The sequence below is a fragment of the Miniopterus schreibersii genome (genome assembly GCF_964146895.1).
Source record: "Miniopterus schreibersii genome assembly, chromosome: 1".
NCBI lineage: Eukaryota > Metazoa > Chordata > Mammalia > Chiroptera > Miniopteridae > Miniopterus > Miniopterus schreibersii.
This window is the reverse complement of record NC_138101.1, coordinates 163,919,245-163,943,615: the sequence shown is the minus strand read 5'-3', so window position 1 is coordinate 163,943,615 and position 24,371 is coordinate 163,919,245. Positions and strand designations below refer to the sequence as shown.

Here is a 24,371-nt window from a genome sequence, read left to right as displayed (position 1 = left end):
TGTTCTATGGGCAGCTGGACATTGGTCGTGGGGCTCAGAGGGCAGGTTTGGGCTGGCTGGGCTGTGACCTGGGTCCTCAGGAGCCTGGGCCACCTGGAGGTGAGTGGAGGAAGGCAGCCGTCCAAGGCCAAGCATGCTCAGCCGGGTCCTATAGGTATACATTTGGGGTCACAGCTCTTGAATTCAGTTTTCCACACAGCTTGAGGTCTGTGCTTGGGGGTGGGGTGGGGTCTAGTTAATCAAGACTTTATTGCACATTAAATAAACTTCCAACACACAGATTCATAATATCAATATTGATATGTTTTCACATCCTTCACGGAAGCTCTTAAAAGCTTAAGGAAAGAGGTCCATTTTGATTCCTTTCCTCACTTGGAAAAAAGGATAAATGATGTAAGGCAGAAAAATACGCTGGCTTTCCTAAAATTACGAGTCTTATTCTTAGAGGAGGTTATCCATGGATTCTTTGGAGGCATCAGATGGCTGTCCAACACTGGGAGCAAAAACAATGTTCATGACAGCAAATTTCAACTGGATGTTTGCTGTTTTCAATTTTCAGGCCTGTTTTCCTTGAGCTAGACATCTGCTTAACCAGCACATTGGCAAACATCTGATTTCTTTTTTAAAAATTAAAAGGGCAGCCCTTGCTCTCCGCAACACTTGCTCCTTCCTTCCATCTCCCCTCTTGGAATGCTTAGGCAGGTGTCCCTCTTTCAGCTGGCGCCCCACCTGCCCCAACAAGCATTTGGTCTCCTCCCAACCCCCAGGGATAGAGCCCTCACTGCTCCATCAGGCTGCTCAGCACAGGTCTGATTGTTTCTGATTTAGAGAATTCTTCCTGATATAGGGTTGCAGATGCTTTGGAGAGTTGAGGGGAAGTTTTGATAAGTCACTCGTTAGCAAGCATTTGTTTATCTAGCACAAAATAGGACACTGAAGGAGCAGCCTTTTTTTTTTTATGAGACAAGGAAACTGGAGTTGGGGCCAGGGGCTTCAAGGTGCTCGGCACCCAGCGTGTATCATAAGGCATGGCAGAGCCTGGCTGGAGAAAGCAAAGGGTGAATTGACAGGGCTGTGGGTAAAGGGAAGATTGCCCGGTGACCCATCTGCTTAGGTCCTTCTTGGAGGAGTATCTAGTTAATTCAATGAATTCCTCCATGCTCTTTCATTCATTCATGAGTTTGTCCAGTCAACATTGTAGAGAGGCTGCTGTGTGTCAGCGCACAGAGACAAGGAGGGACAGAGCCCCCTCAGCTTAGTTAATGTAGCCTCTCTTTTGGCACCGAAGAGAAGGTTAGCATAGGGTCTACGCAGATAAAGCTATTCCTGGTCCAGCTGCAGGGTGTCATCTTTGGGCCTGAGTAAAGGGTCTGATCTGACCCCACAAGGAGAGCTCTCAGCTATCCTGGCTTCCCTCTCTCAGACACAGCTGGCCTGGAGGGGTAGCTGGAAAGGGTTAAAGGATGTGTTACCTGGAAGCAGACAGGACGAGGCCCTGGCACCTGGGCCAAGGGCAAGTCAGCCTTGGAGCCCTGTATCCTCTCCTTTTCAGTGGGGATAAGAAGCCCAAATCCCTTTTTAGAATTAAATGAGGCACCTGGATCCCCCCCGGGAGATTTGGGGAAGGACTGGAGTGAGAACATTTAGGACTGGGAGGGCTAATCCCTGCTCTGAGTTCCACTGACTAGAAGACCTTGGTCCTAGCACAAAACCTTCCCAAGCCTCCATTTCCCACTGGTGAAATAGGCCCCACCCTGCCCTCAGTGTTGGTGTTCACTTCGTGACTGTTGACTGCCTACTGTTTGAGGCAGTAGACACCAAGGGGATACAGAGGCAGGACACAGCATGGGTCCTGTCCCCTGGACTCTCCACCCCAGATGGGGAGGGATGTCAGGAGGCAGGGCAGCCAGGGCGGAGCATAGGATGGGATAGGGGTGAGGTGGTAGATTGACTGGGAAGTGGAACGTGCACTGGGCCTGCAGACTGGTGGGTGCAGAATAAGGGCCGATGGTAAAAGGAGGCAGGTTGGTAGAGGAAACTGAGAGCAAGGCGTGGAGGTGAGAGTGGCCTGTTCCTTCTGTGTAGACAGTGTTAGAGGCTGCCCGTAAAGACCTAATGAGATCAAGACTGTAAAAGCTCTTTCCCAGTTAACACCTCTGCACATGCGAGGGCTTCCTCAGGTCTCGGAGCTCGAGTGGAACCTGGGATTCATCTAGTGATGACATCCGCCCCTCATCGTTCACATGAGGAAGCTCTGAGTCTGATGTGTTCTCTGTCGCATATTTAACATTAGGACATAAACATTCGTGTAGCTCTGGGGCTTTTCCTCCTGGGGATGGGGAACATGTGGCCACAGGCACCCACAGAATAGCAGCTGGCACACTCAGAGCAGCTCACTGCCAGAGCAGCCATGAGTGTGGGCTGGGGACACACTTGTTCCCAATGAGATCATTTTCCTGAGACATTCCCGAGGAAGTGAGTGGTGCTCATGCCATGGGGAGGGTGATGCCTTTCCACAGAAGCTTTTACACTAATCCCCTCTCCCCTCCCTTCTTTGTCCAGACCCGGGATACAGATGGTCCTTCCGATGGCAGGCACCTTTGTCCCCAAAACCCTCTCCTTTCTCTGGACTCCCCCTGTCATTACCCCTCCTATCCTGTGCATTCTAGCCAATCCCTTGGGCATGCATGTGCGCACAGATGCACGCACTCATGTACACACCCAGTGAGTCGTGCTCTGACCCACACAAGGCAGGGGGAGCCAAAGGTACAAGAATCCAGACACAGTTGTGTCCAACAGAGGGAAGGAAAAGGAGGGGTGATGGTTGGCTGCTGATCTCAGTGGCTGGATGAATGTCAGCAGGACGGACTCCGTGGTGTTTCTTTCAGAGAAAAGGGCAGTAGGACAATGACCAGTCAGCAGAGAGACACGAACTGACATCCAGAAGGGCAGTCATTTTGTCAAGAAGTAAGATGCTGATGAGTTCATTAGAGGAGCCAGAAAACAGGGTGGTCTTTTGCAAGAGTAAAGAGAAGGGACTGTCCCTCTCCTGGGGAGACCCAAGTTTGGGCAAGTTTGCTCTAAAGCACAGGGGGGGCAGCGGGGCCTGACAGTAAGAAATGGCTTGTCATCACAGCCCCCAGTTCTAGCAGGGGCAGTTCAGCTGAATGCTGAGCCTCTGGGGGCAGGCATGAGAGTGTCACAGTCACTTTCATAAGTGGCCTGAAGCTGAGGGGCACTTGTATGGGACCCTAATGCTGGAGGGGTGGGAGGGAATGGCCTCAGTCCTGAAAGCCAATCTAATAAAGACCTGCAGGGGCAATGGTCATCTGTCTGCTCCTCCCCTCCCAAGGGAGATGGATTTGGAAATGAATCCAAAAGAGAACGACACTGAGACCCTGGACATCACAACTGGTCCAGCCTCCTCATTTTCTAAAGGGGAAACTGAGGTAGAGAGAGAAAAACTATCTTGTCAAAGTTTCCACCAGTCCTAATGGCAGAACACGGGAAAATCCAGGTCTCCTGACAGCCAGCCTGTCTATCTGACACAGCAGTCCTAGCTTTCAGGAAGTGGGCACAACATTCCCATATCCCTTTTTCTGCATCCTAGAACCAGCTGACCTAAAGTCAGCAGCCCCTCCTCTGGCCTTTGACCTTGGTGATGGTCCTCCAGCTATTTCTCCCCACTGAGGGGACCATCAGTCCCATTCCTAGAAGATTCAGGGGAGAGAGACCTTTCCATCATTCTAGGGCCACATCACTGTGTACTCAAGGAGCCAGTGCACACAGGCTGGGGCCACAGTTTTTGAAATGAGTGGTCTGGAGAGAACCATGGTGCCCCTGCCCACTTGCTCTAAATCTTGCTGAGGTCTTAGCAGCACAGTCCAGCTCCAGGGCAGAGCTGGGCTTCCTTGGAAGGGTGACCACATTGCCTGGACCCCCACCAAGACCTCAGTTCCTATGACATCTGGGTGTGCCTGGAGCCACAGTCAGGGAAGGAGGGCCCTGGAGCCAGTTCTCCATGGTTCAAGCAAAGCAAGAGAGAGCTGGACGTAGAAAAAGCAGAGCATTAGATGACAGTTTTCTTCAATCCTTCCCTTTAGCTCAGGAATGCAAAATATGATCATTGTTGCCTGGAGAGTTCCCTTCCTAAATGTGTTTGGCTCCAACCAGTGTTAAGATGAGTTTGCATTCCTCCATACGGCTTGGCCTCCAATTCTAAACTATTTGCAGAGACTGGAGACAGATGCTTATATGCTGACAACTGGAAGCTGGCTGTGAGTTTGCCCAAGAGAACCTTTCAGACTTGTGCTGGGGCTGGGCCTTGGATGCCAGACAGCTTGAACCCTCTCATTTTACAGATGAGGAAACTGAGGCCCCATCTGGAGAGGCATTGTGACTCTCCATGGACACATGACCAAGTTAGTGACAAAACTGAGATTAGAACCCAGATCACCCCAAACTGAGAGTAGAACCCAGATCACCCCACCCTAGTGCAATGTTCTCTCAGCTTCCCTTCCGGCTCTGGTGGCTTGCAAAGCTGCCTCTTGACCCGCCCATGCCAGATGGGTGTAGATTCTGAAGACCATAAGGCGTGTCTTATCCACTTCGTGGCCCCACTGCCCAGCGTCATAGACCCAAATGGATAGCTGTTGAGGGGAAGGACTGTAGAGGAGGGTTATAGAGGAGTGGGGTGAATAAAGATGGGCATGAAGAAAAGCTGGTGACCTTGGACAGATTCCCACCCCTCACCCAGCCTCAGTTCTCTCACTTATAACAAGGGTCTTAAACCCAATCAAGTGGTTCTCAAACTCTGTTCTAGGACACCTCAGTGTTCCAAGAAAGTGTCTTAGGACTGCCCCTGGGGGTGTGGAGCTACTTTTTGTCCCCTAAACCTAATCCCAACCTCACCTTTTTGTGTCTGCTTTTCATGTTAGGTTTTACTCGAAAAGGTGGCGTTTTCACTGTAGAAAAACAAAGTTTGGAGCACGCTAGACCATTTGATCTCTGAGATCCTGGATTGCTCTTAAAAATAAAATCTTAATAAGTTACCCTTCCTTGATAACAGGTTTGCTACATACCACCTTTGACCCCGTGGTTAATGTCTGGGTAGGGGACAGAAGGTTGGCACGAGTTCATGCCCCCTGGTAATTGGGAGGAGAGAGAATGAGCCTCATTTTATGGAGACTCTGTTGCTGCACAGAGCCTGCTCTTGAGCCAGGAATTGATGCTGGGGATCTGTCTGTATGTCTGTGCTCTGTGTCTGCTATTCTGTGTCCTGATGAGGCAGGACAGCTCAGCTCTAAGGCTCGGCGTGTGACTCAGGTAGGAGAGGTCATGACCTGCTTGCTGGGCCACACTGCTCTCTGACAGGCAAGGTCCAGGCCTAGCCCTGCCTCACGTTGAGCTTCCCCATGAGCTCTTGAGAAGCAAATGTTTGGGTTATTATCCCAGAAACCACAGGTCCCACAGGTCCCCAGGCTCCTCTCTCCTTTTATCTTTGTCCAATCACTCCGTGAAATTGTTTTTCCTCCTCCCCAATTGTCCATCTTTTAAGAGTTAGACTATATCAGTTACCAATGCTGTATAACAAATAATCCCCCCCCAATCTGAGTGATACATAATAATTATTTAGTTTACATGTCTGGGGCAGCTGGGCATAGCTAATCCAAGCCAAGCTCAGCTGAGTGGCTCAGCTGGTCTCAGGTATCTGGGGGATGGCTGATCTCAGCTGGGTTTAGGTTGTGCGACTCGGCTGGGGCAGCTCTGCTCCAGTGTCTGTCACCCTTTTCCTGGGATCTGTGGGCTACCCTGAGCGGGCACACCTCACGTTCATGTCAGACGTGCAGGTGAGCAGGCAGAAACAGACAATGTGTGCTACGACCTCAGCTGAGAACTTTCATTTCTGCCACATATGGCCCAGCCCAAAGCCAAGAAGGGGTGGGAGGATCTACTCTGCCCCTTTAAAGCGAGAGGAATGATGAAGTCTCATGGAAAAGGGTGTGGGTACAGAGGAGTGAAGAACTTGGACTAAGTACAATCTGGAGAGGGACCCTGATTCCATATCCCAGCTCTGCCACCTACTAGGTAGGTGACATGGGGCAAGTCACAGAAACTGTGCCTCAGTTTCCTCACTTCAGAAATAGGGAACATCATAATAACTACCTCATAGGACTGTCCTGAGGAGTAAATGAGTTAATGCGTGTAACTATGATGCTTGCCAGTGTTGTTAGTTGGTAGGCAGAGCTGAATTTGCTACTTTAATTCAACACATTTTACTTTGTCCCAAATCCTACAGTGGGAATGAAGAGATAAATAAAATCCAGTCCTGGTCCTCACATTGATCAGAGTCTTGCGATGGGAAGAAGATGTATGGAATTCACTCAGCTCAGTGTGTAGGTTTAACTCTGACACTTAGAAGGCAATTGCTAAACCCTCCACGAGTGGAGGCAGAGGCAGAGAAAAGCTCACGGTGCAGTGTGATTTCCCTGTCACCCAAGCAGCAGCCTGCAGGGGAGAGACTGCACGTTTTCTCCACCCGCAGGGGGGCCTCCCAAGGGCAGGGCCCAGACCCCCACCCTCCTGAGGACTTCCTGAGGAAGTGTATACTTACTAGGTCTCCTACAAGGGCAGCAGGCCCCCAAAGGCAGGATCCCACTTCTCCCCAGAGTCAGAGGGCAGCCCGAACTGAGATCACCTCCTCTCCAGTGGAGTCTTCTCCCCCTCAACTGGCTGGAAGCTACTCAGATGAAGCAGGACCCCGTTCTCCCTCCTCCCGGTCTCTTCTTTCATGTTTCACCAGCACCTATTACAGGGTCCTAGAGTAGGACCCTCGGCCCTGTCAGCAATGCCCCCGAATCTTTGAAACAATGGCCTCAGGGCAGAGGGGAGAGATGGCTGGTGGCAGCAAGAGCCACTGCCTTTTGTGATACGCCCAGGCAGAGGGCCAGCAGTGCAGGTGACCAGCTAAAGCTCAGTCATCTAAAGCTCCTTCTGCCTCACTCTGGAATGTTTACTTTTTTCCTTCCATAGCAGCAGGAGGTCCACTTGACCATTTCTTTTTGCTTAGACCAGTTTCAGGGTCTTCCCCCCTCCCAATCTGTGATTTGCTTTCAGACTTGAAGATTCTTGGGGCCCAAGTCAAACTTGGAAGGGGGAGATAAAACCCGAGAGTCTGGGTAATATTTCAGCCTCCCTCACCCCCACCCCAGGTCCCACCATCCGAGGAAAATGCAAGCTTTTGCTTACACAGGTGCATCTGCCACAGAGCAGAGCCCCGAGAATGAGCAAGGGCGCTGAACGCTCTTCACTCTCAGGCTCCCCGAGCGGCTTCCTCCTGCTGTCAGCTCAAGTCCAGGGCTCCATCCAGACCTGCAAGGCCTTCAGGACTGTGGCTGGTCTTTCTGGCAGACCCTGGGGTGATCAGTTCCCTAGCAAGCAGGAGCTAAGGGTGTAGGACCCAGGAGGAGGGAGTTTTCAAAAAGAATGGGGGAGCCCAGCCGGGCGTGGACCACCTAGGATCCAGGCAATCAGGGTTCGATTCCCGGTCAGGGCACATGCCCCGGTTGTGGGCTCGATCAATGACTCTCTCATCATTGATGTTTCCATTTCTCTCTCTCCCTCTCCTTTCCTCTCCCTGAAATCAATAAAGATAAATTAAAAAAAAAAAAAAAGAATGGGGGAGAGCACAAGCCTAGGTGAGACCACCACAGTGGGGAATTTAAGTGGCCGAAGGGGGTGGGAGCTGAAAGGGGTGAGGAAGGCTTGGTGGTGGCAGGCAGCATGGGGCAGGACCCATGAGACTCAGAGTTCCTCGCTGCCACTTCTTAGCTGTGTAACCTTGGCCTAAAGTCATCTGCCTTCTTTGTGACTCAATTTCCTCACCTGTAAGATGAGAATGATAATATATTTACTTCAAAGGTTGTTGTTGTGGAGATTAAGTAAATTTGGAACAGTGCTTGGTACCTCACCCTCAAGGAGCCTGGCGGGAGGGGGTGGGGGGAGCCAGATACCACCACCCAAACAGGCTGCTTTTTTCTCCTTTCCCTGGTTCCACATCCACACTAGCAATTCCTACCTACCGCCTCTGGGCCACCTCACCAATCCCTACACACTGCCCTTAAGGCCAGATCATACCTCCAGAAGCCTCCTGACACCAGGCTCACAGCTGTCCCTCCCCCCTCTAGCAGTCACAGCACCCTGGTGACAGCACTGCACCTCCTCTCCACGGTTCCCATGGGCCGCTGTCCCATGCTCTTCCTGTCCTGCTTGCCCCTCAGCGGTGTTCAGGGCCAGCCCCTGGCTCAGAATTGGATCCAGCAATGAGTAAACAGACTCCACCTTGCCTACATGGAGCCACCCTCCAGATGGGGAGAGGGGAGTAATCCAATGATCACACCCGTTATGTATAATTATAACTGTGATAAGGAAAAGGGAGTCAGCCGTCACCTGTTAGCGAGGTATGAGGGGTGATGAGATCAGGCAAGACCTGATATAATAAGGGGTCAAGGAGGCTTCCTGGGGGAGGAGGGAAGGATGTGACATTTGTGTTGAGATTTGAAGGTGATGAGAAGTTCATCAGAGATGTTCAGGCAGAGGAGACAACAACGTGGCAAGACCCCAAGGTGGGAGGGAGCAAGGGGGGTCTGGGGCACAGAAAGGGCACCCTGGTATCTGGACCACAGAGAGCCAGAGGGAAACTCACACAAGGCCAAGGAGGCCTCAGAGGGCCTTGAGGCCACGTGAAGATTTTGGACTTTCTCCCAAGGTCCCTGGAAAGTTATTTAGTTGTTTGGCAGAGGTGCAGGTGGGTGGGAGTGGGGTGTGTGGGGCACAGCGGACTCTTAGCAGATGCTCCTTAAGCTAGAGTGAGCACTCCCTGTGGAGCTGTGGAGTTGACTGTAACTCTAGTCAAGTGTTGGCCAGCATGCCTCAGCTTTCGGGACTGTGACTGCCCCACCTGGTGACATGGTGGTGGCCTCCACCTGAGCCTGGAGTGATGGGTTTGAGAATCATGGGCCCAGCTATGCTCAAGCTCCACGCTGTAGTTTCGGTGCCGTCTTGGGACTCACTGATGCTTTTCAAGAGATGACAAGATTCTGAGAAAGGGAGCAGCAGCTGATGTAACTTTGGCCACAGTTCACTGCAGAGCAGCCCAGGAATTGTGGTTTTTTTCCCCCCTCTGTCATCAATATCAAGGGCAGAAAAGTGGCAAGCTGCCCAACCTGGCTCCAGTGTCTCTGCAACTGGCCTGTTGGTTCCTGTCAAAAACAACTTTGTTTTGTTTTATTGGTATTTGGGGTTCACAAATCTCTGAGCAGAGTGCATTCCCCAAGCATGAAGACCATGCGCCATCCGAGCAGCGACCAGAGATCTTGTTGGGCTGAGGCCCTCTGAGGCCTCCCCAGCCTTGTGTGAGTGGGCAGAAAGACTTGACATCACTTTTAGGAAATCCATTCTCTGGTTGGTTCAGTGTGGTCAAAAGCAAATGCCAACTGGGGGAAGAAACCAGAACTTTGTAACTTAGTGTCCCAACCCTGAGGGCTTTTGTCCCCTTCCTGTGGCCAGACTTCACTAATCCTTTCCCCAGAAGGTTGGGGGTGGGAACTCGAGGGGAGACTGGACTAGGCCTGGACAGAGCCCTAAGTGAAGGGAGGAACAGAGGGCCCTGCCTTCTCTCCCATTTGCTTCTTTCAACCCAACCCAAAGGCAGAGGAGGGGAAACCTGAAGGCAGGAGAGAAAACCTTCTCTGAAAAGAACTTTCCCTCCCCTCAGTGGGTCCCTTGTATGAAAGGCTGTTCTCCCAGGGGTAGATCACCCGAGTGCCACAAGCTACTTGATCATGGACCTGCTCTAACCTCCTCCCAGCTGAGTGATTTGGGACAAATTATTTAAGCTCCCAGAAGTATGATAATATTTATTTCACAGGGTGGCTGTAAGATTTAAGTAATTAATATGAAATAAATGGTTAAATACCTACAATAGTGCCTCAAATATATCAGTGCTCAGTAAATATTGTTTCTTTTTCCCCTCCCTCAGGAGAAAGCATCCGAGCCACACACGGGTCCTGCTCTCTAACAATTCAGTCAGCCAATATCTGTGACCATTAACTGTGAGCAGGATCTTTATTTGAGGCACTAAGGATACAACAGTGAGGAGATAGCAGTATCTCATGGTACTTTGAGAGCGTAAGAATATTATAGAATATCAGCCACACGAGAATAAATAGATGTGTAATATGTTTGTGATAATACTATGAGGAAATGGAGAATTAGGGGCTAGGAGCAACAGGGTAGCCTGGTGATGGACAAGATGGCATTGAAACAGAGACCTTAATGACTCCAGTGAGTGAGACATGCAGATAACTGGGGAAGAGCATTCCAGGCAGAGGTTAACAGCCAGGGCAAAGATGCTGATCAGGGAACGGATCTGACACATTCTAGGAACAGGGGTGGGAGGGAGCAAGCAATGAACTGGAGCAGAGTGATGGGGGGGAGGACAGGGAATGAGGTGGGCTCATGCAAGGCCTTGTGGGTAAGGATTTGGCTTTGACTGTGAGTGGGTAGGAAACTGATGGGATGGAGGGTGTGCAGCTGAGAGTGATGGGATCTGACAGGTCTTGGAAGGATCCTTCTGGCTGTGTTTGTACAAGAAGCACTAATAGTAGGAAGGCCCCAAAAACACAATTTATGCCTCGTCTTCACTGGTTCTCACCTCACTGCAGGGCTGGGAGTGGTGGGTGGGTCTGGATTTCCTGACTGCCAGAGCAAACCTGCCTCTAGTTCAGGGCCACCACCCTCTGCTGGGGTCAGATGCAGGATGGGAGGACCAGGCATCACCAGGGGGTGTCTCCAGGGGGCTCCAGGGAGCCAGATAAAGTGTTGCCCCATGCTCAGGGATTGCATGTCGCCTGTGCATATGTGTGCTTGTATGTGTATGTGTGCATTTCTCTGTGTGTGTGAATTTCGTGTGTGTATGTGTGTCCCTTCCTGGGACAGAGCTGGAGAGTGAGTTCCTCTCTGTTCACCTCCCAGGTTTGCACAGTTGACACTGGTGTCTCTCTCCCCTGACATGCCCTCACTGGCCAAAGACTTGTGCTCCTTCATCCCCCTGTGCTCACCTGACCAGGGGCCCTCTTCCCCAAGGCTGCCTGCTGCTAACCAGGCTGATAGATCCATTCATGGTCTGGGATTTGTAAATAAGGCACTAAATTAGGGCTAACACACTTTTCCTCCTCTACCCACTCAAGGACCATGACACTGTATTCATGTGGCAGATCAGGAATCATGAAGACAGGGTTGGCAGCTATGTAACCACTTGCTGCCACTGTCCTCTCCTGTATCCCCAGCAGATATTGCTCACTGATTACACTCATCTTGTCCACTGAGCCCAAACTTGACCTAAGCATCTTCTTAAATCAGTGCTTCAGGAAACACTAATAATCAATTGACAAGGGAAATGACACATATGTGAGATATGTGAGATGACACATATCTAACAACCCTATTGAAGGTGTTTCAGTTTTGCCTCTGGGGACTCAAATTCTATGACTCTAATGATGGAGCTTTGGGTCACTGCAACTATTTGCTGAGCAAAAAATGTGGAAGAAACCACTTGTCCTGTACAACAGGCCTATTCAAGTCGGTGCCCCAGGGCATCACCCTTCAACACTCTGCCCTGGGGTCAGTGCCCAGGGGAGGAGTGTAGGACACTTACAATTACAAGCCTCAGATTCAGAGTTCCTCTCCGGCAGGTTGTGGGACCTTGGGCAGGTCAGTTCACCTCTCTGACCCTTGGCTTTGCATTTGCTGCTCCATCACAGGGTTGTCATGGAGATCAAACAGTAATATACATATGAAGGCTCTTTGAAGATTGTAAAGTGCCCTACACGTGGAAGGGGGGAGGGGGCGATGAAATTCTATTCTGCTGATTGGTTTTCACTGATCTGAAGGTTTGGACTTGAGGTAGGATTCCACCCCTTAAACCCCAGGGGTCCCAGCTTTGGTGGTCCTGTTGGTAGTGACAGCTGGGCAGAGACATAGCTTAGATGTGCAGCAAGGCCAAATGTGCCCTGCAAATGGAGGGAAGGGCTCGCAGAGCAGGCATCTGAGGTCCTGGTCCTGATGCTGCTGCTGACCTGCAGTGTAGCCCTGGGCCAGACTCAGCCTCACCGGGGCTAAGCCACCTCTGCCAGATGTGGATGGTGCGTGCTCCTTCCCCCGAGCTCTGCTAGGGGAAATGATGACAGAGACCCAGGCTGCCCTACAGATGCGAGTTGTTACTACTTGTAACTTGACACAAGAATGCCAAAGGGGCAAAGCATTTGGCTCAAAAACAAGGCTTTCCACCAGGTGGAAACTGACACGTGATGTCACCAAACAGGGAAGGCCTTTGGGGCCAGGGTGAGGGGGTTACAGGGCTGGACCTCTGCTTTGCCTCAGCTGCCCCAGCCTGTCCGTGGCCCCTGCTGAATTGGGGCCATGGCAGAATTGGGGCCATGGCAACTAAGCTGCCAGGCTTGAGGGGCAGGTGGGAAGTCAGTTCCCTGACCCTTTAGCATACAAAGGTGAGAGAAGGGAGGAGAGAGGAGTGAGAGAAGTAGGAGAGAGGAGGGGAAAGAAAGAAAAACAATTGGAAGAGGAGACTAGCAGAAGCTGGAAGAAGCAGAGTTGGAGAAAGGAGTGATGAGAAAGGGAGCTATCTCTCCCCTGATGAGAACGAGAATTTTCTGGGGGAGGGACTGTTCTCCCCACTCAGACTGCGTCTCCCAAGAGTAGGTTTTATGCCTCCTCTATTGGATTATGCCCCCCAGGGCAGGTGCTGGGCCTTTCCCATCAGACTGTGGGCTCCCCCAAGCAGGGACTATGTTAACCACCTCATAGAGGGGCTTCCCAAGGATAGGGGAACATACTCCTCCCAGACTATCCAAGGTAGGTGACCTGCCAGGGAGACCCCACACTCCTGGGTCCCAGACCTCCACCTGCCTGACTCTTCTGCCCTCCTCTCTTCTCCCTGCCCCAGGGTTCACGGACACCTTCAACATGGACACCAGGAAGCCACGAGTCATCCCTGGCTCCAAGGATGCCTTCTTCGGCTACACGGTCCAGCAGCATGACATCAGCGGCAAGAAGTGGTGAGTGACAGCTGCCAGCCAGCCAGCCCTGAGCTCCCCACACCTGGCCCACCACCCTGCCCCTGAACTCCACTGCTTCCAGACTGGTCCTCACATGTAGACACCCCCATTTCCAGTGACTTGACTTCTTGTCCTGGCAGGTGGAGGCTGCATAAGATCTGCCCCTGACTATGAAACCTTGAGCATTCCATTTCACAGGCCCTCAGTGGTCTCATCTGAGAAATGGGAATGAGCACCCTTCCTCCTGTGTTATGTGACAGCACAGTTAGCAGGCACCCGGAGACAAATAGTTACCCCTCCCTTCCCCTCTCAGGGCCTCATTGTCTCATCAGTGTGGCAGTGCCTCTGGGCCTGGCTTCTTAGAGAACTGTTAGGGGTGTCTCTGAGGGGTTGGATTTGAATGTGCTCACAAGCTAAAGCACAGGCACTGGGGGAACAAAGGGAAGTGAGAGGGAGATGCAGTGGAGGGAAAGGGCCAGAAAGATCCCAGAGCCCCTTTGGGGAGGGGTAAGCAATAGGAAGGAAGGATTCGCCTCCAATTTTTAAAATAACTTTATTGGGTGATATTTTACACATCATAAAATTCACTCATTTCAAGTGTACAATCGATGATTTTTTAAGTAAGTTGACCGAGTTGTGCAGCATCACTGCAAATCAGATTTTGAACACCTTCATCACCCAGTGAGACCCTCACGCACATATATACCTTTAATTGCTGTTCTTCTCCCTCCAGTTGGTTTTTAGCTGACAGAAGGCAAGGCCTTCTTTCCACCCTGAGGTAGAAAGGACAAGGCCTCCACTTGGCCCTCTTAGAAGCCCTTGCTGAGTTCAGGGGCCACAGGAACACTAGTGATTAATGTCCTATGTCGCCCTCTTCCTATCTGGCCTCTGCTTACTCTCCCCTCCTCACCCCTTTTTCTTCCACTTCCCCCACCTCCTTTGTTGTGCTCAACCCTCATCTCTAGTCAAATTGCTTTATAATCATTTTTCCAGTACTCTAGACCTTTGCACATGCTGATCCCTCCTCCCATACTAATCCCTCCTCCCATGATATCCTCTCCCACCTTCCCCACTCACCCCACCCCCACCCTTCAGATCTGTCTGATTCTCTCTGACAAAGATAGAAATAGAAATAGATACACACAGAGAGAGATTTTTATAAAGGAGTATCTTACTTGATATCTTTCTATTGAGACATAACTTAGATACAAAAAGTGTAGACATCTTAAGCATACAGCTCAGTAAACTTCTACATATGTATATGCCTGTGTAATCACCTCTCAGAACATGACATAGAACATTTGCAGCTCCCAGAAAGCTCCTTTGTGCTCCCCACCCAGTCAGTGCCCCTCCAGGTAACCACTATTCCGACTCCTGTTGCCATAGATTCCTTTTGCTGGTTTATGAACTTTATATAGATGATCTCATATGGTAGATACTCATTTGCACCTGACCTGCTTTACTCAACATTATGTCTCTGAGGTTTGATATACTGATGAGTGTATTATACTTCATGCTTCTTCACTGGTGTGTAATAATCCACAGTAGCAATGTACCACAATTTATTTCTTCATTCTATTGTTGATGGATATTTGGATTGTTCCAATTTTGGCTATTTTGAATAGAGATGCTATTAACATTCTTATACATGTCTTTTGATGGGCATACACCCTCATTTTTATTGGGGATATACTTATATACTCATTTTTATTGGGTATAGACTGCTGCTCCCTATTTGAACTCTATTTCCCTGTGATCAATAGCAAAGCACCCTCCTAGAGAGAGTTGGGCGAATGTGGGTTTAGCTCCTGTGCTTCTCTTTTCTCAAGTATTGAGCTCTACACTGATTGCTGTCCAGTGCCTGAAAATAGTTGTCCTATATACTTTATCTACTTTTCATAGTTGCTTATGACTGGAATTGAAAGTCTTCTTTCATATTCTCTTATCAACTTTGATATCACTTCCTCTAAGAAAACATTTATCCAGCTGGATAGTAATCACCTGTTTCATTGCCTGTCTTCCAGAAATCAGGAGTATAATCCCTGGCATTTAGTAGATGCTCATAAGAACATACTTTGAAAGACTGAATCAGTTATTTGAACCTCTCTAAACCAGCCCAGACATAGATGCACAATATCCATATTCAAAGGGTTAAAGATTAATGGGCCCTAGCGGGTTTAGGTCAGTGGTTAGAGCGTCGGCCCATGAACTCTAAAGGGTCTCGGGTTTAATTCCAGCCAGCGGCATGTACCTCAGTTGCAGGCTCAATCCCCAGTTGGGGCCCATGCCGGAGGCAACCCATTGATGTGTCTCTCACATCAATGTTTCTCTCTCTCTCTTTCTCTCTCCCTTCCATTCTCTCTGAAAAGCAATGGAAAAAATATCCCTGGGAAAGGATTTTTTAAAAAAAGATGAAATGGAATTGGCTTTTCCCAGATAGAATTTGTTTTGACCAATATTTGTTTATTAAGCATCTGTTAATAAATTTTGCCAGACTGCAAAATATTGATTTTGGTAAAACATGGTTTCACTCTCAAATAACTCACAAACTAGTTGAGGAGGCAACACTAATACCCTTGAAATAATTAAAAAACAATACCAGACAAAATATGACCCGGTATTAATTATGTTCCTCTTTAGAAGACCCTTTCTCCATGAAGACTTGCTGGACCCTTCTCTTTTCCTAACATGGCCTTACCGTCCCCAAGCACTCTCTCTAATGGCACACATCACCTCCTACCTCGTGTTGGAGTTGCTTCAGCCGGTGACCCAGGCTCTCCCTGCCTCCTCGGTGTGGACTTGGATTCCAGTCCCTAAGGCAGAGTTTGCACACTTTGCTCTTCATTTCCTGGGCCTGCAGTGGGGCCAGGGAAGTCTAGCAGGGAGACTGGCACCACTGAGGCCCACCATCTCCACCGAGGGGAGGGAAATGCCTGTGGGAAACAGCATCTTCCTCAGCCTCTGCCCCAAAACCTAGGTCCCAGCACTGCCCCAGAGAAGGGCGCACCAGCTGTCTCACACCACAGGCTCCAATGGGGTCTGGTTCCCATTGACCAGATTGTGAGCCTTCTTGAACGTCAAGGGCATCAGAGCCTGATGTAAATGGCTGGAGGAGAGGGGACACACCTTCTGCCCAGCGCATCCCCAACTCAGACCTCAAACTGCACAAAGATGACTACACCAGTGCTTCAGACATCTTGAACAGTTTTCCACATGCCTGGTTTTCAGCAACAATAACAACACAGACACACAAGAAGGAAAAGAGAAAACAAATTCCTCTCAGGCTGAGTTTTCTCTGCCCCTGCATTTTAAGCCCTTGTGTATTTTCAGAGAAATTTAATCTACATGACTCTATAGCATGTACATTGAAGTCATTAAGTCAGTTGATTTGTAAGAGCATTTGATGTCCTGAAGCTCCAGTGTAGGGCTTGCACAGGGCTTCTCCAGACCTTTGGTCCCTGGAACAGGAAGCCTCCTGGCCCTGAGATAACACAGAGCTGGGCCCCACAAGTTTCCAATTTGTCATTAAAGCTCTCACCCCTAAAGAGAGAAGCCTCAGCTCTCTGCAAGGCAGGGCATTTCGCCTCCTCTCCTTGAGGGGAGCAAGCGCCTGAGGAGCAGGAGCCTGACAACACCCAAGGCTCTGAAAGGAACCCCTTGAAACTCAGTGGGCTTTAAGAGACCAAGTTGAATTCCCTGGGATACAGGTTCAGGGATATGAGCAACTTGTAAGAGAAGTAGGCTTGTCCCCATTTTACAGGCATGGCAACTGAGACTCCAAGAGAGAGGGAGAACATAATTAGTAAGTGTCTGAGCCAGGTCTGGAGCCCAGATCTTATTAGGCCCCAGTGGAGCACAGAACAAAAGCAGCACCATCCCTGAGGGTGGCCAGGAACATACTGTCTCCAAAGGCTGTGTCCTTCCTCACTGGCTACGCTGCTGGCCCCACCAGAGAGCCAAGGCTGTGGTGTCCCTGGGCCCAGCACTAGCATATTCACATAAACAGCACATGGGAAGAATGAGTGCCCAGCCTAGCCGGGAAGCGAGGGCGTATGCTCACAGAGCCCCAGTCCTGGATGATAAATACCAAGAGGGCACACGGAAAGAACTTAGAGTAAGGGAGAGTGAGTTCCTAATTCAGTAGACTGGGTGGAAGGAACCTGGAAAAGAAGAAGCCACATTTGGAGAAAGGACACTGTCCTGAGCAGTTGTGGGAGAAGGCGCAGAAAGAAGAGCAGTGAGACCAAAGACTGGGAGGGGGAGGATTGTACTTCAAAGGCTTTTAAATACCAGGGTGAGAGGATTGTATCTGGGCCCTGGCTGGTGTCGCTCAGTTGGTTGAGTGCTGTTGTCCTGTGCACCAAAAGGTTGCTGGTTTGATTCCCAGTCGGGGCACGTGCCCAGGTTGTGCACCTGAGGATATGTTTTTTTATTGATTTTTTGGGGGGGGGGGACGGAAAAAGAGAAACATCAATGTGAGAGAGAAACATTGATCAGTTGCCTCCCATATGTGCTCCAACCGGGGATCATATCTTCAACCTAGGTATGTGCCCTGACCAGAAATCGAACCCACAACCTTTTTTGGTGTACGGGACGACACTCTAACCCACTGAGCCACCCAGCCAGGCCACCAGAGCTAGAATTCTTAGGGTGATCAGTTTGGCTGCCACGTGGAGGATAGAATTGAGAGGAGGCCCTGGAGGGGGGAGTTTGGTGGAAAGGCTGTGGAAGACTTGGTGAGTGGAGGGTCTAAGGGGAGGGGATCCTGATGAAAGGGCCTACTTTGTGAGCATCAATAGTTCATTCATTCATTCTTGAGAACTTGTGCTGAGTCCTGAGAATTCAATGGTGAACAAAATTGCAAAGTCCCTACCCAGATGCAATTTTTCTTCTAGTGGAGCAAGACATATTATTAGACTGCTCATCATCTGTCAAATGGTGAGATGTGCAATGGAGAAGCATTAAGCAGTGTAAGGGAGCTTGGGAGTGGTGGGTGAGGATTTGGGCTGCTACCTTATACAAGCCATCAAGGAAGGCCTCAAAGATAGGGTGACAGCAATCAGAGACCAAAGGAAAGGGAGCATCTCAGACAATCATGGATATTTGAGAAAAGAGCATTCCAGGCAGAGGGAATGGCAAGTGCAAAGGCCCTGAGGCCAGAAGAAGCTTGGAATGTTCAAGGAATGAGTGTGGCTGGAGTAGAGTGAATTAGGGCAAGAGTAGAAGGAGGCGAGGTCAGAGATGAAACAGTATGAGGATGACTGGTTGGGAAGATAGTGAAAAAACAGAAAAGCAAAATCCAGAAACAGGGGACAGACTTTAGGAGAACAGGTGAGCTAAGCTTTGGCCCCATTGGTTTGAGGTACCTGAGGGTCATCCAAGGATCAGCTGGGCCGGCAGCAGGAGACAGGGGCCTTCAGCTCAGCAGGGAGATCAAGGTAGAGACTCAGATGTGCTGGGAGAACTGCATTCTCAGAAGAGCGCTGCAGAGAGAAGGAAGGGGAGCTGGGACAGAACCCTGGGATGCTTATGGGAGGAGGGAGAGAAGATTAGAGGTAGGGGTCAAGGGAGCTCAGAGTCCCAGAGGGCAGAGAGGGACACAATTGTGAGAAAGGGGGAGGGGCTGCCTCTCCCAGAAACGGTTGGAGAGGCCAAGCTGGGGATCTTGCAGCACTGGGCAAACTTCTCCAGGCCCAGAGCTCTTGAGATGTGAGGAATGACTCCTGAGTACATCCATGCACACAGAATACATCTAGAGTTAAAATGACTCACTGCAGTGTATGTAAAAAGTGTCTGCAATTACCACTCTGGAACAGTGGTTCTCAAACTGGACAGCCTGCCTTAGAATCCCCTGGAAGAATCGCTGGGCCCCACCTCCGGAGTTTCTGGTGGGGCATGAGAACTTGCTTGTCTCACTAGTTCTCGGGTGGTGCTGTTGCTGCTGGTCTGGGGACCACACTCTGAACCACCAGCCGAGAGATTTCCATTTCCAGTATATCAAGCTGATGACAACTGGCAGACACAAAGCCGCCCGAGCCAGTGTAGGTGCCCATGGGTGGGGAAATGGGTGTCCTGGGGGTGGGGGTGGAGATGGGGTTGGGAAGAGGCTAATTTTGAGGAGATCTGCTCAGATCTCATTGTTATCCACCCAAACCCCACCTGTCTCTCTTAGCCTTCCTCTGCCCTCTCCTACTTTTTGATTTTCTCTTTTCTTTCCTTTACCTTCTTTCCCTTCCTGATTTCTCCATTTCCTACCCTGCTCCTTACTTTCTCAACTTTCCTTCCCCGCCTCCCCTCAGCACCGTCCTCCTCCTCCACTCCTCTCTGCTCCTCCGCTCTTTGCTCCTGCACTGGAGTCTCAGATGGGAAGTGGGCATGATAGGGGCTTAGGGTGGGCCTGTCCCTCCTGCTTCTGCCTGTTGCCACCAATGTCATCAGCCTGACCTGTACCCTTGAGGGGAGGGGAAGGAGAAGGACCCCAGCCCAGGCTCCCCAGCACCTGTCCTCAGGAAGCTGCCTGTTTCCTCGGCTAGGGGTAGAGAGCTTGTACACAGAAAGTCGGACAAGGGGGACAAGAGGGAGGGGTCCCTGGAGGTGGAGAGAAAATGTAGGAAGAGAATCTGCTGGAGTGGGAGACTGAGAAGGAAGTTAAGGGATGTGCTGGCCCCTGAAAACTGTATTAGAGCCTCAGTCTCCTGAATTCGGGGGTGTCCTGATGAGAAACAGAAGCTTCTGGGAGGAAAGGAGCATCTTAAACCTGTCATCATCCTCAGCAATGGAAGGACAGACTTGGTGGCCTGACCCAGTCAAAGTCACAATGAATCCTAGACTGCCTTCCATCTCTTTGAAGGGTCTTCTTGGATTCTTTTGCAATAACTCAGGGCTTGTGTGCTCAGATGCCAAAAGGGCTCTGTGATTGGGTGCCCTGCCTATGGACCTTGAGGCAGTGGGGAGGGAGATCCAGAAACCTGCCTGCCTTGGAGCAAACCCTCTACCAGGGTAAGTGCAGACCCTGTCAGCGACTCCGCACCACCGCCACCTCCACACAAAGGCAGTTGTCACGCAGAGGAGGGACACCCTCAGCCTGAAGGTAAACCAAGTTGAAATGGACCTGCCTGACAGTACATATCCATCTGGAACAGTAGACATCCCTCCCTCCCAGGAGCCTCTCTGCATATGCAGTGTCTTCCCTGGTGGAGACCACGTCTGTCCCTACTTCTAGGTGACAGCGCCGGTTGTGAAGCCTGGGGCAGCCTCAGGCTTTGTTGCTGCGGAAATCTCTCTGAGGAACATCCTAAGCTCCCTCTTTTCCTGGCTCAGGCCCCCAGCGAAAGCTCCCAACACCACAGCATGCAAATGCCCTCTGCTATTTTCTCCTGGAACAAATAAAATCCAGCACCATGACTCATTCTGGTTAAAGGATAAGTCACTGCAGGAGCAAAGCCCAGGATAGGATGAAACCAGCCAATGCACGAGAGATGGAAAAAGAGAGAGAAATTGCGCTCGTGGGGAAATGTTGGCCCAGGGCCCCAGGCCAAGCCACCCAGCAGACCCTGGCAGGCAGCACGGACGAAACGAGTGTGAGCCACTGAGGCCTGAAGGAGTGGAAATCCAGACCTGGTCCTCACGGGGGGCAGCTGGGGGAGCCTTCGAGCCCTCAGAAACACAAAGCAGCATTGAGGGCAGCGGGGGAGGGCCTGTCGACCCATAACACCTGGGAGATGGAGGCAGTGCCTGCATGTATGACACAGCCTGCAGAAGGCTCCCAAGGCTCTTTGTATCTCCAAGCAGTTTTTTCCTGGGACTTGAAAAGTATGTCAGTGAGGGCCCGGGTAAACCTCTGACACACACACTCTGGTCAACCAGAGCCAGAGCTAAGGCCAGTCCTCAGGGCCATAGAAGAGGCAGGGGGCCAACCCCTGGGGGTTTGGGGAGTAAGACAAACAATCTCAGTAGTGGAAACATGGAAAGGAAAGTCTCCTGGTTACTAACCTCCACGAAAGAAAATAAATTTAATACAGGCAGTTCAGAGAAGCCAGAGGGATTTGCCAAGTCAGCATCTTCTCCAACCGCCACCCCCACTTCAGCAGCCTGTGGGCTCTTCCTCCTCTTCCCTTCTCTGATGCCAACACTGTTGGTTTCCTGACCCCAGTGTCCTCCCTAAGTCCAGCCAGAAGAGAGAAGGGGGAGTAAACTGATGCATAAATTCACTCCATCTGGAGAGCGACTTTTATTTTATTTTAATTGAATCACACTTAGAGAAGTAAGCAAATCATACGTGACAGATAGCCTCCATGTAATGATCATATCCATCTCAATCGATGTTTACTGAGTGAACATACCCATGTGACTGCAACCCTGATCAAGATATAGACTTTTGCCAGGACCCTAGAATCCTCCCTTGTGCACCCTCATCATCGGTGTCCCCTCCAAAACTAATCACAGTTTTGACCATGATCAAAAATGATTAATTTAGCCTGCTTTTGAACTTTATGTAAATGAAATCACATACTATTTTGTGACAGACTTGTTTTTATTAAAGTATAGTTGACATACAAAATTATATTAGTTCCAGGTGTATAAGACAGTGATTCGACATTTATGTACCTTATGATGTGATCACCATGATTAAGTCTAGTAACCATCTGTCACCATCCAAAGTTATTACGATATCATTGACTATATGGAAACCCTCCACCAAACAAAAAGCAGCCTACTGAGTGGGAGAAGATATCCACAAATGATATATCCAATAAGGGGTTAATATCCAAAATATGTAAATAACTTATACACTCGACATAAAAAAACAAACAATCAATTAAAAACTGGGCAGAGGAACTGAATAGACATTTTTCCCAAGAAGACATACAATGGTCAAATATGAAAAGATGCTCAACACCACTAATCATCAGGGAAATGCACATCAAAACCACAATGAGATATCACTTCACACCTGTTGGAATGGCTCTGATCAAAAAAGACAAGAAATAACAAGTGTTGGTGAGGATATGGAGAAAAAGGAAAACCTTGTGCATTGTTGATAAGATTGTAAATTGACACAGCTACTAAAGAAAACAGAATGGAGGTTTCTCAAAAAAATTAAAAAAGCACTACCATATGACCCAGCAATCCCACTTCTGGGTATTTATCCAAAGAAAACAAAAACATTAATTAGAAAACATGTATGCACCTGTAGGTTCATTGCATTATTTACAATAGCCAAGATATGGAAGCAATCTAGAGAATGACTTTCTATAATTTCATAGGTTTGAATTTTCAAGACTGGTACTCCGTTTTTAATTGCTCCTTGGCGCTCTATCTGTAATTATCATATCTGACACTAGGAAGAGCAAGGCTGGCTGGGAATGGCTCCTCTCTCCAGTCACCTAAGCTTCCCATAGATGTCACTACCCCAGGGCAGCATGCGCTTCCATTCAGTTAGGCTATAAAATGTAAAAAACAGAACTACTTATTGAACACTGCAAAGTTGAATAAATGTGTTTTAAGGTTTTATACAAATAGAAAAACAAATTGATGTGCTATAAACACTTTTTCTCACTAATCTCAACTGTGACCAATTACTATGTAACCTACCTCTTATTTTCTCCAGGCTTGGGTAGAATACCTCCTTCTAATTTTCCCTGACACCTTCGTGAACAATTAATGGCTCCTCAGGATTTTGCTCTTTCAAGTGTCTTCTCTTTCAGCAACTTCCCTTCCTCCCAGCTGCGCACTCAGACTCGCTGCCAGTGGCAAGCACTTGTTACTGCCTAGAGACATCTGACGAGGTTTCTGCCATCTTCTATTGAATTCCTAAAGCCTCTCCACTTTCCCTCTTGAATCATTTCTTCTTGGTTTAGCTGTAATGAGTCGCCCTGAGCCAGTAATGCAGAAGGACACGAAGAGAGAGCTGTAGAAAAAGCCAGTTAAGAGAAATGGGACATGAAATGGGGAACAGGGAAGAGGAGAGAAGATGAAACAAAGAATGAAGAGAGGTTAACGGAGGAATAGAGGCTGTGAGCCCCCAAGGGTAGGGCTTGCCTTTTATTAATCTTTGCATCTTCAGCGGTTGGCACAGGGCTCAGATGGAGGCGAGAATGTTTCTAAAACTCCGGGTGTGACTTGAGCTAAGTCTCAGCAAAGCCCAAAGCTGGACATTCTTTGGTTTTTCTTTTTTTTTATTTTTAAATTACAGTTGATGTACAATATTATATTAGTTTCAGGTGTACAACCACATAATTCGACATTTATAGAACTTACAAAGTGATCATCCCAATACGTCTAGTACCCATCTGACACCATATATATTTATTACAGTATTATTGACTATATTCCCTATGCTGTACTTTATATCCCCATGACTGTCCTGTAACTAACAATTTGTATCTCTAAATCCATTTTTTCATCAAGCCCCCCAACCTCTCTCCCATCTGGCAGCTGTCAAAATGTCCTCTGTATCTGTGAGCCTGTTTCTGTTCTGTTTATTTATTTTGTTTTTTAGATTCTACATATAACTGAAATCATCTGGCATTTGTCTTTCACTGTCTGACTTATTTCACTCAACAAAATACCCTCTAGGTCTATACAAGCTGTTGCCGATGGCAAGATTTTGTTATTTTTTATGGCTGAATCATATTCCATTGTATATATGCAGCACTTCTTTTTTCATCCATTTGATGGACACTTGTGTTGCTTCCATATCTTGACTATTGTAAATAATGGTACAATAAACATATGGATGTATATGTCTTTTTTATTTGGTATTTTGGGTTTCTTTACATAAATACCCAAAAGTGGAGTTGCTGGGTCCTTCTTTGTCTCTTGTTATAGCCTTTGTTTTAGAGTCTATTTTGTCTGGTATAAGTATTGCTACCCCAGGTTTTTTGTTTTGTTTTGTTTCCATTTTCATGAAATAGCTTTTTCCATCCCTTTACTTTCAGTCTGTGTGTGTCTTTCAATCTGAAGTGAGTCTCTTGTAGGCAGCATATGTAAGGGTCTTGTTTTGTTATCTAGTTAATCCATTTGTAGTTAAAGTAATTGTTGATAGATATGTATTTATTGTCATTTTATTATGCATATTTTTATCCTTTTTTTTTTCTTCTTCTTAAAGAAAACCCTTTAACATTTCTTGTAATTCTGGTTTGTTGGTGATAAACTCCTTTAGCTTTTTCTTGTCTGAGAAGCTCTTTATCTGTCCTTCCATTCTAAATGATAGCTTTGCTGGGTAGAGTAGTCTTG

General features: G+C 48.8%; 1 protein-coding gene across 2 annotated transcripts in view; it reads left to right on the top strand.

Annotated features, from left to right (window-relative positions):
• The window catches only part of ITGA11 (integrin subunit alpha 11), a 117,437-nt gene that overhangs the window by 19,419 nt on the left and 73,647 nt on the right, over window positions 1-24,371 (top strand). For both annotated transcript variants that reach the window (XM_081124049.1, XM_081124048.1), the window contains exon 2: window positions 13,022-13,133. In XM_081124049.1, coding sequence (XP_080980175.1) covers window positions 13,022-13,133 — 112 coding nt within the window. The remainder of the gene's footprint in view (window positions 1-13,021; window positions 13,134-24,371) is intronic.